At 44.6% G+C, this 15,634-nt stretch overlaps 1 protein-coding gene across 1 annotated transcript; it reads left to right on the top strand.

The window, feature by feature from the left end:
• Positions 1-11,886: 11,886 nt before the first annotated feature.
• Positions 11,887-14,369, top strand: LOC116905887 (disintegrin and metalloproteinase domain-containing protein 20-like). Its single transcript, XM_032908875.1, has one exon. It carries the CDS (start codon positions 11,919-11,921, stop codon positions 14,172-14,174), a length of 2,256 nt encoding a protein of 751 aa, XP_032764766.1. The 5' UTR covers positions 11,887-11,918; the 3' UTR covers positions 14,175-14,369.
• The last annotated feature ends 1,265 nt before the right edge of the window (positions 14,370-15,634 follow it).

Below are 15,634 nucleotides of genomic sequence, written 5' to 3'. Positions count from 1 at the left end.
CCCCTGGGCCATATTTGACTCTGTAGTATGTGTGTGGGAACTTCAACCCTGAGCTTTTCTCTGCTGAGATCTGAAGCTTTCCGGTCCCAGAGCAGATAGCATGTTGGGTGGGGGCACTGCAGAGGCCTGCTGCCTGAAGTCACCATGTGTACTGATATTGACGTCCTGAGAGTATAGCTAGACCAGAGCCTGGGACTATTAATCCTAATTCCACTGGGGCTCTCTAGGCTCAAAGCTGAAACTCCAAGCCAAGCTTAGGTCCCACATATCCTGCCTGACTAGCCCCTGTGTTTGAGGGATCAGATCTTTCTCCGCTTTTGGGACTGATCTCTATCAATGTGGTAGGTATCTCACAGTGAGAGTGGCCCATACAGAATCCTCCTCCTGTGGTTTTCCTGCCATGATGTTATAGCAGATTGAGAAGAACGCTCTTCAGGGTCATTCTGCTGTTTCTGTACCTGATCTATGTCAACCTTTGTCTTGTGACTCTAGCAGAGATGGAGTATGAGAAAGGTTGATATCAAGTGAGCAGACCTTACCCAGATTTGCAGGAATGATGCAATGGGCCCTAAGGGTCAGTTCATTAAAGACAAAGGACCTTCTGTTGTCTCTCCCCTAGTGAGAAACATACTGTAGCTTCCCAGTGACACAGCCAACACCACATGACACAGATGTGTCATGCTCACACTCACCTTCCCTGAGTCATTGTGGCTGTGAAGACAAAGAGAAAGTGGAGTAGAGGAAGGACTGAGAAATAGGGTTCTGGAAGTGGCTGCTGTGAACAGAGATGCCTGGATAGAGGCAAATGGCCACATTTGTCCCCAACAGTAGTCAGAGGGGGACTTGTTTAAGACTCTCTCTGGTCTTTTAGAGTAGGCAAAGCCAGTGTCGTTGGATTTCGGGATGTAGGATGCTTACTCCTGGCCTTCTGTCCCTTAACAGATCCATCATGGTCTAATATGTGGGCAATAAGAAACACACAATGCCCCTAACCCAAATCAAAAATCTTTCTCATGTCAGCAGTAGGTCAGGAGATATTTCTGTCATTTGGATTCCCCACCAGGACACTGGGAGTACCTACATAGTTACAGTCAGATTCAGCTCCATAAACATGCTCCTGGCCGTCCTCCACAGATCTTGGTAGAACCTACCACAGGCTCCATGGGGTCTACCAAGCGACTGAGAGAACATATTTAATGTGACTGAGGTCTTGTGTTCTTGTGGGTTTCAGGTAAAGATGGCCAAGTCAATGTTTTCCAAGTGGCTGAGTCCTGCGTGGAGTGTTTCCCAAGTTTTTCTGAGAGAAAGATCTTTAGGGCCCTTCCCATTGAAAGGAGGCATTGTTCCACGTGGAGTGGTCAGTTGTTATCTGCTGGTGTTCTTTGACTCTGGGGAGAGGCTATTGGGATCTGAATTTAGAATTCTTTGATGTCTATGTTGCCAGTCAGGATTGTTGTGTGTAGGGTAGTAATAAATAAATCAATAATCAATAAATGGGCCTCAGTGGTCAAGAATTAGATATAGACCCATAGGTGTTAGCTCTTCTACTCTCACTGTTTTGATCTATAGTGTCTGCTGGGCACAATGAGTTTTTGCTGTTGAATATTCTACTGTGGTCACCACTGTAGTAATAAACACAGTAGTAGATCCCTTCACAAAAAGTCCTGCCAAGTAAGGACCCTGGTTCTACAGGAGTAGGGTCCTGTGGAGACACAGGAAGCAGTGCAGAGCCTTAGGAGCCATCTCGAGTTGAGGTCTAGCTTTTTCCCTCCTAGACTTTTATTTTCTTTGGGAATGTCCTAGGCATGAAGCAGGCACCAGGGCTGCCACGTGATTGACATCCTAACATCCCTTGTTCTCTCAATGCCTGGATGGGGGCTGCTGAGGGAGGGGTGATAAGAACAACTGGAAAGATTTGTCCCTGTGTGACTTGCTGATGACATGCTGCCTTCCTTCCTCTTCTTGGGGGAGGCAGTGTGGTGATGCCTTGAGAGCCTTACATGTGGGCAGAAATGAGTAACGGCAGAAGCTGCAGGCTGTGTCAAGAGAAGCTGGGCTTTGTGCTCTGAGACATGGCTGTCCTTTTCTCTTTGAAAGTCTCACAGACTGTGTAGATCTTTCCTATAAGATTGGCCGTCTGCCTCTGTGTCTGCTGCTCTGTCTGACTTCCTCTGTTCCTTGCAGTTCTTGTTCTTCCCATCAGAGGCACTTGTGTGATGTCATGATGGTTGTTTCTTTACCCCCTTCTCCCTAGTCCTTTTCTGTTCCTGGTGGTCACCCTGGCATTTTTCATAGCCTGGCAGTGGGGGCTGGCCCTCTCAGCACAGGGCCTTACACTTTCTCTTCTCATCTCATAAAGACAGAGTGATTTTTGCTTGTTGGGATTTTGAGAGAGAGGGAATCCTCCTGAACATTTTTCTTTTTGACTTGTTCCTTCCTTTCCTCAACATTGAAGCCGTTAAAAGGCTGTTCTGTGTCATACTCTTCTCTTATAATTCTTTCCTCTTCATATTTTGTCTATAGTTCCTTTGATGGGCATTTGAGTATTTCTTATATACATTTAAGTGTTATTCCCTTTCGGTTTGACAAACATCCCCTCCCCTCCCTTCCTTATGGGTGTTCCCCCTCCCAACCCTCCCCATTGCTTCTCTCCCCAACAGTCTAGTTCACTGGGGTTCAGTCTTGGGGGACCCAGGGCTTCCCCCTTCCACTGGTGCTCTTACTAGGATATTCATTGCTACCCTATGAGGTCAGACAGGTCAGTCCATGTATAGTCTTTGGGTAGTGGCTTAGTTACTGGAAGCTCTGGTTGCTTGGCATTGTTGTTCATATGGGGTCTCAAGCCCCTTCAAGCTCTTCCAGTTCTTTCTCTGATTCCTTTCTGTTCTCAGTTCAGTGGTTTCCTGCTGGCATACGCCTCTGTATTTGCTGTATTCTGGGCTGTGTCTCTCAGGGCGATCTGCATTCACATTTTCATCCGTCTTGAGTTTCATTTGTCCTAGGCATCTGGGTAATTCAAGCATTTGGGCTAATAGCCCTTATCAATGAACATACCATATATGTCGTTCTGTGATTAGGTTAGCTCACTCAGGATGATATTTTCCAATTCCAACCAAGAATTTCATAAAGTCATTGTTTTTAGCTGAGTAATATTCATTGTGTAGATGTACCACATTTTCTGTATCCATTCCTCTGTTGAAGGGCATCTGGGTTCTTTCCAGCTTCTGGCTATTATAAATAAGGCTGCGATGAACATTTGTCTTTTTATATGTTGGGGCATCTTTTTGGGTATATGGATGGGCATGTATTCTGTTTCCCGTTTTGGGCTGTTGCAGCTTTGATTCTGTGTGACATTTTTATGCAGAGGATCTTGGGGGTATATTTGGAGTTCATTGCTGACATAGCATGCTTTCAGTGTGGCACAGTAGCACTGTCAGGAAGGTTCTGCTGAGCTTTCTCCTTGCTCTCTTGTCAGGCAAGTTCTGCTTGCTGCTTTGGAGCCCTACATTCTGGAGAATTTCTGCAGGTCTGCCCTTCAGTCCATCCTCCTAATTCTCTGATGTCTACATTAACTTTTAAAATGGCACATACAGAGGCAAATGCATGCAGCAAACTATTGAACTGAAATGGGGTCCCCATTGGAGGAGTTAGAGGAAGGTTTGAAGTAGCTGAAGGGGCTTGCAACCCCATAAGGACAACAATACCAATCAACCAGAGCTCCCAAGGACCAATCCACCATCCAAAGAGTAAACATGGACAGACCCATGGCTCCAGCTGCATATGTAGCAGAGGATGGCAAGTTGGGCACCAATGGGAGGAGAAGCCCTTGGTCCTGCCAAGGCTGGACCCCTCAGTGCAGGAGAATGTTGAGGGTGTGTGAAGGGGGGGGTTGGGGATGGGGAACACCCTCATAGAAGGAGAGGGGAATGGGATAGGAGACTTATGGCTGGTAAACCGGGAAAGGGAATAACATTTGAGATGTAAATAAAAAATATCCAATAAAAAAAAATAAAAAAAAAACCGAGAGCTTCAAGTTAAGCAGCTAGGAAAAAAAATCCTATTCCAGGGTGATGAATGTGGACTGGAATCGCAGCTGAACCATAAGGAATTTACCTTTCAAACACAAGCCCCCGGACTCAATTTGTATTACAGCAACAGTTACACAAGGTAGGTACCAGGATCAGCTGCTGTGTATATGTTATAAATGCAAGGTAGTTATATAAAGTATATGCATTTCCCACACGTGCCCACCTCAATCCCTTGATGACCTGTAGAGTCCCACACCATTCATGCATAGCCTGGAAGCCTTTGCATGAATGTGCTTCCCCTGTCATAGCAGATTGGCACCATGTGCTTGTAAGGTGTTGGAGATCCACAGCTTCCCATTTGTGGTTACAACACAGGAGCTTCTTTGGCCTGTCTTTCTATATTACCATATTTCAGACATCTCAGCTCAGTGGTTATTTGATAGCTTCCTTCTGTAGATATTTTTTTCTTTTTTTATTGGAGCTGGGGACCGAATCCAGGGCCTTGCGCTTGCTAGGCAAGCGCTCTATCACTGAGCTAAATCCCCAACCCTGTAGATGTTATTTAAGGGTCCTTGTGCTGCTATGTTTTGGGTATGTGTGTGTGGAATCAGTGCCTTTGTCTCTGTTAAAATAGCAAAAACCCACTGTGCAACACTCTTACTTGATACAAGCTCCCCTGACTCCCAAGTGACCCATCCGTGTTGCTGTCTTTGGGTACATTGTGTGTCTTAGGGATTCACCTTTTAGCAGAGATGCTGTTGTGTCTGATGTTTTTATAGAGCTGAATTTGTGTAAATTTGATTTTGTCGTGGAATACCTTGGTTTCTCCATGTATGTTACTTGAGAGTTCTGCTGGATACAGTAGTCTGGGCTGGCATTTGTGTTCTCTTAGGGTCTGTATGACATCTGCCCAGGATCTTCTGGCTTTCATAGTCTCTGTTGAGAAATCTAGTGTAATTCGGATAGGTCTGCCTTTATATGTTAGTTGATCTTTTTCCCTTACTGCTTTTAATATTCTTTCTTTTTGTGCATTTGATGGTTTGACTATTATGTGACGGGAGAAATTTCTTTTCAGGTCCAATCTATTTGGAGTTCTGTAGGCTTCTTGTATGTTCATGGGCATCTCTCTCTCTCTCTCTCTCTCTCTCTCTCTCTCTCTTTTTTTTTTTTTATTAACTTGAGTATTTCTTATATACATTTTGAGTGTTATTCCTTTTCGGTTTCGGGCAAACATCCTTCCCTCCCCCTTCCTTATGGGTGTTCCCCTCCCCACCCTCCCCCATTGCCGCCCTCCCCGACAGTCTAGTTCACTGGGGTTCAGTCTTGCAGGACCCAGGGCTTCCCCTTCCACTGGTGCTCTTACTAGGATATTCATTGCTACCTATGAGGTCAGAGTCCAGGGTCAGTCCATGTATAGTCTTTAGGTAGTGGCTTAGTCCCTGGAAGCTCTGGTTGCTTGGCATTGTTGTACATATGGGGTCTCAAGCCCCTTCAAGCTCTTCAGTTCTTTCTCTGATTCCTTCAACGGGGTCCTATTCTCAGTTCAGTGGTTTGCTGCTGGCATTCGCCTCTGTATTTGCTGTATTCTGGCTGTGTCTCTCAGGATCGATCTACATCCTGCTCCTGTCGGTCTGCACTTCTTTTGCTTCATCCATCTTGTCTAATTGGGTGGCTGTATATGTATGGGCCACATGTGGGGCAGGCTCTGAATGGGTGTTCCTTCAGTCTCTGTTTTAATCTTTGCCTCTCTCTTCCCTGCCAAGGGTATTCTTGTTCCCCTTTTAAAAAGGAGTGAAGCATTCACATTTTGGTCATCCGTCTTGAGTTTCATGTGTTCTATGCATCTAGGGTAATTCAAGCATTTGGGCTAATAGCCACTTATCAATGAGTGCATACCATGTATGTCTTTCTGTGATTGGGTTAGCTCACTCAGGATGATATTTTCCAGTTCCAACCATTGGGCATCTCTCTCTTAAGGTAGGGAAGTTTTCTTCTATAATTTTGTTGATATTTACTGACCCTTTCAGTTGGGAATCTTCCCTCTCTACTATACCTATTATACTTAGCTTTGATCTTCTCATTGTGTCCTGGATTTCCTGTATGTTTTGGGTAAGGAGCTTTTTTTGTTTTACTTTTTTTGATGGTTGTGTCATTTTTTAAATGGTATCTTCTGTTTCTGAGACTCTCTCTTCTATCTCTTGTATTCTGTTGATGATGCTTATGTCTATGATTCATGATCTTTTCCCTAGGTTTTCTATCTCCAGGGCTGTCCCCCTTTGTGATTTCTTTATTGTTTCTATTTCCATTTTTAGATCCTGGATTGCTTTGTTCAATTCATTCACATCTTTTTTTTTTCCTGTAATTTTGTGTTTTCTCTTTAAGGACTTCTACTTGTTTATCTGTGTTGTCCTGTATTTCTTTAAGGGAGTCATTTATGTCCTTCTTAAAGTCTATCATCATCAAATCTTTTCTAGTGTGTTGGGCTATCCAGTATTCATTTTGATGGGAGAACTGGCCTCTGATGATGCCAAGTAGTCTTGGTTTCTGTTGCTTAGGCTTCTGGGCTTGCCTCTGGCAATCTGGTTTTCTCTGGTGTTAGCTTTTTTGCTGTTTCTGACAGTGGCTTGACTCTCCTGTAATCCTGTGTGTCAGCACTCTGGGAGACCATCTCTCTCCCCCATGGGATCTGAGTACAGAGAGCTGTGAGACTGGGTCAGGCCTTGTTACAGGCATAAACCACAAGGACCCTGTCCCAGTCTGATCCTGAGTTTCTGTGTCCTGAGGTCTACTGGTGAGTCCCTTAGAGCAGAAATGGTGGTACTACCTCTGCTCTCAGGGGTGTCAGAAATCCTGGAGCCTGAGTTTCAGCTCTGGGTGCAGGCAGAGACCAGAATAATCCTGTCCCTGCTGCTCCTAGGTTCCTGTGTCATAGGACTCCAGGTGGGTTCCTCCTGGGCCAGGAATGTAAGCAGAAGTGTTGGTCTCCCTTGAGAGCTCTCAGGATTGCCCACACTTCTGAAAGTCCAGCTCTCTCCTTCATGGGATTTGGGTGCAGAGTGCTGTGGGCCAGATAGGAATTCATAATTGAAAACATCTTCAACAGATGTCCCAAGATTGGGGATTAGGTATTAGGTTGTTCTCTGTACTGCACAGCTAGATTTTAACAGCTGGGATATTCTTGGCAATGCTATAGGACACAGCTTCATATTACTTTAAGTTGTGCTTAACTTTGGTTTTTTCTGTGAAGGAGTTTGGGGGGAGTTTATGTGTGCTGAGAGAGGGCATGAGCAATGCAAATGGGCAGTGTTTCCCAGGCATCACTGAGGACGGGCTTGCCTCAAGGGTGACAACTGCATTGGTTGTGGTTTGCTGTGGGGAATCATGCAAAGTGACTGAGCTGTGAGACTGAGGTATAATCAGAACCTTGCTGCTGCAGGCATCTCTAGACTTCTGGACCCTGTGTGAGTGAGTACAGCCAGAGACTGGATCCAGAGGAAGCTGCTTGCTTAGGCTGCCCTGCTGAGTCAGTCAAGGACTCTTGTTCTTCTATAAGGTTCTGCATATTTCTGCCTTTCTGTGGATTGACTGGAGGGTTTTTTTTTTCTGGCTGGAAAACAAGACAGCTTCTGTGATCCCAGAGGTGCCCTGGGAAATGCAAGAGTAGAGCAGGAAGATGCTTCAACTGTTTCATGGGAATGACTGATAAATGTTACTGGCTTGTTTGAGTGGCTTGCTGGGAATCATTAATGCATTAAATCTCGTCTTTATAACACTATAGCACATGTGGCCCTCTAAGACAAATGAATTAAAGATTCCTGAGGTTGCACTGCTGGAAACAAGGGAGCAAATTTAGCATTTAGATGGTGCTTGGGGTGAGGTGAGATGCCTCAGCTTCTGCTTGCCCACCCTTTCTTTGTCCTATGGAAACAGAGGGGAAAAAAATAAGCGAAGCATCTGCTTAAGGTGGATGGATTCAGGAGGATACCTTAGCAGGAAGCTCATTACAGGGAAAGGTTTGTAGCTGTGGAGTAGGCAGGGCCAGCATCACTGAGAAGACATCAGATTTGGGGGACCAGAGCCTAGATGGGGAAGTGGAAGATGAGGGCATAAAGTTGGAGGTCTTTCAAAACATACCTAGCAGGGAATTTGGTACCTTCAAATTTCACAATGATGTGCTCAGAGGAAGGTGGAAATGGGCCTGTGGAAGGTTTTAGTCAGTACTGAGACTTTGAAACCGTTGTGAAGGCTCCAGATTTAGCCCCAAGATTTTCACCAGTATTTATATTTATTTATATCCCAACCCCTTTATGATATGTGAACACTTGTGCTGGGGTTATTAGAGGTCAGGGGTTGGAACTCTCTCTCTCTCTCTCTCTCTCTCTCTCTCTTTCTCTCTCTCTCCCTCTCCATCTCCCTCTCCCTCTCCTTCTCCCTGTCCTTTCTCTCTGTCCCCTCCCTCCCTCTCTCCTTCTTTCTCCTTCTCACTCCCTCTTCTCTTTCTCTCTCTGTCTCTCTCTGTCTCTCTGTCTCTGTTTCTCTGTGTCTCTGTCTGTCTCTGTCTCTGTCTCTCTCTGTCTCTCTCTCTCTCTGTCTCTCTCTCTCTCTCTGTCTCTGTCTGTCTCTGTCTCTCTCTCTCTGTGTCTCTCTCTCCCCCCCCTTTCTCTCACCTCTCTCTCTCTGTTTTTTGGTCACCTGTACCTGAAAGTCCACATGGCTATGTGGGGCCCATTTTCTGCATATGGCTAGGCAGATAGTGCAAAGATACCTCTGGTCAGCAGGAGGCATCTGAGATATGCTCTATAATCAGTGCTAGGGTCCTGAAGACGCTTTGTAACCTGACTCCATAAGGTTCTATACTCTGGTGGCTAGAGAGGATGGCCCTGGTACTTCCTAGTTGTTTAGAAGCCCCATCTGTGCCTTTCACTTTAGTCATAAAACCTCCTTGTGCTTGATGTTGTCCTATGTCCATGTAGGACATGGGAGTCCAGCCTAGTGGTACACAGAACCTCAGAATGATGACAACGGGGTCATAAGCCTTGAGAAGCCTTTTCCAAACTGCAGTAAAAGCCCATGTCCCCAAGACGGTCACCAATGATCGAGCACATGATCCCTCTCACTTTAATTAATGAGAAGGCATTTATCTCCTCTTACCATAACCAGATAGGGACTGAGCCACTTCCTCCCTTTCTTCCCTAAGAGCCTCCTGTGGGTGTCAGGTGCAGTAATGCTCTTGAGCACAAGGGGGCAGCAGAGTCTTATTCATGAGGTTCCTGGGGGTGAGCAGGAAAGGTGCTTGGAGAATCAAGAAGGTGCAGTATGATCTATTCCAGTAGTCCTGCAGAGTTTTCCCCTGTACGGTTTGATGAGATATATACTTTTGAGAGGAGGTAAATTGATCACCCTCCTCCCCCATTTTTTTCTCCCATTATATAAAGTTCGTGCTGCCGGGCAACCTATCTTTGTGGCTGTAGACCTCGATCGCGTGTATAGGGCTCTGGTGAGTCTTCTACCCTTTTCGTTAATGAGCTTCTTAGAGAAAACTCAGAGGTTGCTTTTCCTTCAACGAAAATGAGACATGAAAGCACTGTTGATGGACATGGGCAAAAAGCTTGTGGCATACTTCTTTTTTTTTTTTTTTTTTTTTTTATTAACTTGAGTATTTCTTATATACATTTCGAGTGTTATTCCTTTCCGGTTTCGGGCAAACATCCCCCCCCCCCTCCCCTTCCTTATGGGTGTTCCTCCTCACCCTCCCCCCCATTGCCGCCCTCCCCCAACAGTCTAGTTCACTGGGGGTTCAGTCTTAGCAGGACCCAGGGCTTCCCCTTCCACTGGTGCTCTTACTAGGATATTCATTGCTACCTATGAGGTCAGAGTCCAGGGTCAGTATAGTCTTTAGGTAGGGACTTAGTCCCTGGAAGCTCTGGTTGCTTGGCATTGTTGTACATATGGGGTCTCGAGCCCTTCAAGCTCTTCCAGTTCTTTCTCTGATTCCTTCAACAGGGGTCCTATTCTCAGTTCAGTGGTTTGCTGCTGGCATTCGCCTCTGTATTTGCTGTATTCTGCCTGTGTCTCTCAGGAGCGAGCTACATCCGGCTCCTGTTGGTCTGCACTTCTTTGCTTCATCCATCTTATCTAATTGGGTGGCTGTATATGTATGGGCCACATGTGGGGCAGGCTCTGAATGGGTGTTCCTTCAGTCTCTGTTTTAATCTTTGCCTCTCTCTTCCCTGCCAAGGGTATTCTTGTTCCCTTTTAAAGAAGGGTGAAGCATTCACATTTTGATCATCCGTCTTGAGTTTCATTTGTTCTAGGCATCTAGGGTAATTCAAGCGTTTGGGCTAATAGCCACTTATCAATGAGTGCATACCATGTATGTCTTTCTGTGATTGGGTTAGCTCACTCAGGATGATATTTTCCAGTTCCAACCATTTGCTTATGAATTTCATAAAGTCGTTTTTGATAGCTGAGTAATATTCCATTGTGTAGATGTACCACATTTTCTGTATCCATTCCTCTGTTGAAGGGCATCTGGGTTCTTTCCAGCTTCTGGCTATTATAAATAAGGCTGCAATGAACATAGTGGAGCACGTGTCTTTTTTATATGTTGGGGCATCTTTTGGGTATATGCCCAAGAGAGGGATAGCTGGATCCTCAGGCAGTTCAATGTCCAATTTTCTGAGAAACCTCCAGACTGATTTCCAGAATGGTTGTACCAGTCTGCAACCCCACCAACAATGGAGGAGTGTTCCTCTTTCTCCGCATCCTCGCCAGCATTTGCTGTCACCTGAGTTTTTGATCTTAGCCATTCTCACTGGTGTGAGGTGAAATCTCAGGATTGTTTTGATTTGCATTTCTCTGATGACTAAAGATGTTGAACATTTCTTTAGGTGTTTCTCAGCCATTCCTCAGCTGTGAATTCTTTGTTTAGCTCTGAACCCCTTTTTTAATAGGGTTATTTGTTTTCCTGCGGTCTAACTTCTTGAGTTCTTTGTATATTTTGGATATAAGGCCTCTATCTGTTGTAGGATTGGTAAAGATCTTTTCCCAATCTGTTGGTTGTGTGGCATACTTCTTAGACGTTCATACCTACAGTGTCTGCTGGTACCCATCAGCCTGCATGCTTGAAGAAATCCCAATGGTCAGGAGAGAAACATACTAAAGGTTGGACAGGAAGTTTGGGCTCAGACAGGGTCAGAGATAAAATATGTTCACAAGAGACGGTATTTAAAATTTCTTTTCTAGAGTTCAGAGGTATCCAAATAGAATTCTCAGGTTTCATAATATTGGAGAAACATTAACACAATATTAACATGAAGAAATCCCCAAACATTTAAGCAAAATCCAAAAGGATAAAATGATTTCTAAACAGTTTAATTAAAACTCAAATAAAATATTTCAGAAGAATGAAATAAGCATTTATAGCTAAAAGGCTAATATAGACAGTACTTACTTCTAACTTCCAAAAACAAAACAAACCAAATAAACCAACAAAAAAATTGTGAGAAATATGAGCCAAATAAAAAGAGAAAAATGGACTCCTAGAAACAGACCCAGAGTAACATTTGGGAACCAAATACATTCATGGAATGGGAAGTGTGGAAATGATACTTTGTATTTCAAAAAATAAAGGATTGAGCCTGTCAGAGAGACAACCCTGTTTCTTCTGACCATTCTTGCCCAGGGACATTTATAGATATCCCTAGTTAGCCTTAATCTCAGCTAACACATTCAGACTCAACTCCTGCCACGCCCAATGACTATTACCTAACTCAAGTTGTCTGGGTAACCACTAGGGTTGGGAGCCCGAGGAGGCTCTTTGCCAGTCTTTTTGTCAGTATTTCCTAGACCAGGCAGTGGCCACAGCAGAGGAATATAGCTTCACCCAGGATGTTATCTCTGACCTGGGGTATGAAGCTAGTGGAAAGATCTGTGGTCCCCAGGGTCCTCCTCTTGCTCTTTGCACTCTGGCTGCTCCTCCTGGTTCCAGTCCGGTGTTCTGAAGGCCACCCCACTTGGCGCTACATCTCATCAGAGGTGGTTATTCCTCGGAAGGAGATCTACCACAGCAAAGGAATTCAAACACAAGGACGGCTCTCCTATAGCTTACGTTTTAGGGGCCAGAGACATATCATCCACCTACGAAGAAAGACACTAATTTGGCCCAGACACTTGTTGCTGACAACTCAGGATGACCAAGGAGCCTTACAGATGGATTACCCTTTTTTCCCTGTAGATTGTTACTATTTTGGCTACCTAGAGGGAATCCCTCAATCCATGGTCACTGTGAATACTTGCTATGGAGGCCTGGAAGGGATCATGATGTTGGATGACCTTGCCTATGAAATCAAACCCCTCAATGATTCACAGGGGTTTGAACACATTGTTTCTCAGATAGTATCAGAGCCTGATGCAACAGGGCCTACAAACACATGGAAACGCCTGAACCTTAATACAGGTCCTCCCTCATCCAGGACAGAGTATGCCAATGGAACTCCCAGAATGTCTAGTAAGAACTACGCTTCACATCCAGCTGCTATAAAAGGCCAATTCCAAGCAACTAATTCTATATATAAGGAAAGCAACAACATTGATACTGCGGCCAGGTATTTGTTTGATCTCCTTAGTATAACGGACAGCTTTCTGATCACTATCCATATGCGGTACTATGCTATTCTCTTAACTGTGTTTACCGAGAGCGATCCATTTTCACTAGATTATAGGGTACCAGGGGGCTCTATTTATAACTATTATGTGTCAAACTTTTTTAATCGGTGGAGGCCTGATGCATCAACCGTAGTTAATAGAGATGGGCCCTCGGATCACGACTTTCATCCAGTTGAACAGAGTTTATGTACTCCTGCAGGCCTGACGATTGTTGGTCAACACAGACGAAGTTTTCTAGCTCTATCTGCTATGATCACCAATCGTGTTGCCATGTCTTTAGGTATAAAAACTGATGATGAGACTTACTGCATCTGCCACAGAAGGACCACTTGCATTATGTACAAAAACCCTGAAATAACAGATGCTTTCAGCAATTGCTCCCTTGTGCAGATAAACCAGATACTGAATACCCCTGGTACAATGTCATGCCTTTTCTATGACCACCATGTTTATCATAATATAACAAGAACCTACAGGTTTTGTGGAAACTTCAAGATAGATCTCGGTGAGCAGTGCGACTGTGGCTCACATAAGGCATGTTACGCAGATCCCTGCTGCGGAAGTAATTGCAAGTTAACTGCTGGTAGCATTTGTGATAAAGAATTATGCTGTGCAAACTGCACCCACAGTCCTTCCGGGACACTCTGCAGACCTATCCAGAACATATGTGATCTGCCAGAATACTGTAGTGGGACTAGTGTCTTTTGCCCTTCAGACACTTATCTTCAAGATGGGACGCCATGCTCAGAAGAGGGGTACTGCTATAAAGGCAACTGCACAGATCGCAATGTGCAGTGCAAGGAAATCTTTGGTGTGAGTGCTAGTGGTGCTAATATCAAGTGCTATGACATCAACAAACAACGGTTTCGATTTGGGCACTGCACTAGAGCACAAGAGAGTCTCACGTTTAATGCTTGCTCTGATCGTGATAAACTGTGTGGAAGGCTGCAGTGTACCAACGTCACCAATCTTCCATACCTGCAGGAACATGTTTCATTCCATCAATCGGTTATCTCTGGGTTTACCTGCTTTGGGCTTGATGAACATCGTGGGACAGAATCAACGGATGCTGGACGGGTGAGACATGGTACCCCTTGCTCCCAAACTAAATTCTGCGATCGAGGATCTTGCAATGGAAGCTTATCTCGGTTGGATTATGACTGCACCCCAGAAAAATGCAACTTTAGAGGAGTGTGTAATAATTATCGGCGTTGCCATTGTCATTTAGGTTGGAAACCTCCTCTGTGCAAAGAGGAGGGGCCTAGCGGGAGCACGGACAGTGGGTCCCCTCCGAAGGAAAGGCGCAAAATAAAACAGAGCAGAGAACCACTGTTATATTTAAGAATGCTCTTTGGTCGTCTTTATTTATTCATTGTCTCACTGCTCTTTGGAGTGGCCACTCGCGCAGGAGTTATTAAGGTCTATAAGTTTGAAGACTTGCAAGCTGCTCTGCGTGCTGCACAAGCCAAGGGGACTTAAAAATGAACGAGGCCCTCGTAAGATAAAGAGAATGCAAAAATGCATGTCAAGAGGGGACAAGGTAGAACTCCAGTCCACAGTTCTGGAGAGCCTTCATCTATATCGTGGGGATACAAAAGGTTTTGGATTTGGATACCACCTGACATTGGTGGGTTACTGATGCTCACACTCGAATAAATCTTTCAAAACCGCAAACTGGTACTTTTGATTCTGTACGCTAGATAAGTCATTAGGAACTGCACCAAGCTTGCTCCTCTGATAGCAGGAGGAGACTGTGAACCATCACTGGTTCCTAGCCTTAGGCCTCTGGTCTCAGGATCACTGGAAGTTTGTGTACATTTCTTTTAAGGACATATTTATGGTATCTTTGTAAAACATGGCTCTTTATCACCATGTTTTTCGGCGGTCTGCTCTCCTGTAGCTTGTGATAGGATTTTCAGGATTGTTGCTTATTAGACGAATGAGTGGAGTGAAGACAGACTTAGGACCCAGTTGAGGAAGTGTTATAGGAGCATAGAAGCATCACCTCATATTAAGCCATAGAACTGATATTTAGAACATCACCGTTAACAATGCCTTGGCTCACTAAGTATGCTACTACAACTTCATGAAAACAGCCTTTCTAGAGTTCCACTGACAGGGCACAGCCAGGAACCCAGTCTTGTGAAAGGATACACTGAGTCTCCCGGAAGAAGACTCTGAGTGCACTGAACATAGACTCTGTTATCAGTGTGCCCTGAATCTGCATATGACCTTCTGCCTTTTGTGTTCCCTGTGATTGTATATATTATGCATATGTCTATCTATCTCTATCTATCTCTATATCTATCTATCTATCTATCTATCTATACCTATCTACCTATCTATCCTATCTATCTATCTATCTATCTATCTATTGATCTATCTATCTATGCTAGGTAAGAGCATTATCTGCTCTTCCAGAGGTCCTGAGTTCAATTCCCAGCCACCACATGGTGGCTCACAACTATCTGTAATGGGATTTGGCCATTTTTTAGTGACAGGGTCCTGGGTGGGAGGACCATAATGAGAAAATAAAGAAGACAGGAAAGTGTGTGTGTGTGTGTGTGTGTGTGTGTGTGTGTGTGTGTGTGTGTGCATGTGTGCACGCAGGCCAGACAATTGTGTTTAAAACTAGTTTATCCTGAAGGAATTTAGGGAAAGGGCTGTTCTGTTAATGTGCTCAATGAATTTTTGTCCACATATTTTTCTGAACTCAAATAACTTTCTTTGGATCATTATTTTTGCTCCATGTATGTATAAAAGTACACTGGGGGCTGGAGAGATGGCTCAGTGGCTAAGAGCACTGACTGCTCTCCCAGAGGTCCTGAGTTCCCAGCAACCACATGGTGGCTCCCAGCCATCTATAATGGGATCTGGTGTGTCTGAAGACAGCTACAGTGTACTCTCATACAAAAAATAAATCTTTAAAAAGTACATTG

The sequence above is a fragment of the Rattus rattus genome, chromosome 7 (assembly GCF_011064425.1).
Source record: "Rattus rattus isolate New Zealand chromosome 7, Rrattus_CSIRO_v1, whole genome shotgun sequence".
Taxonomy (NCBI): Eukaryota; Metazoa; Chordata; class Mammalia; order Rodentia; family Muridae; genus Rattus; species Rattus rattus.
The sequence above is the reverse complement of the archived record's forward strand: the minus strand, read 5'-3'. Positions and strand labels throughout refer to the sequence as shown.

Excerpts from the sequence above, each read along its gene's own strand:
- LOC116905887 (XM_032908875.1), top strand. The coding sequence starts at position 11,919 with ATGTTATCTCTGACCTGGGGTATGAAGCTAGTGGAAAGATCTGTGGTC.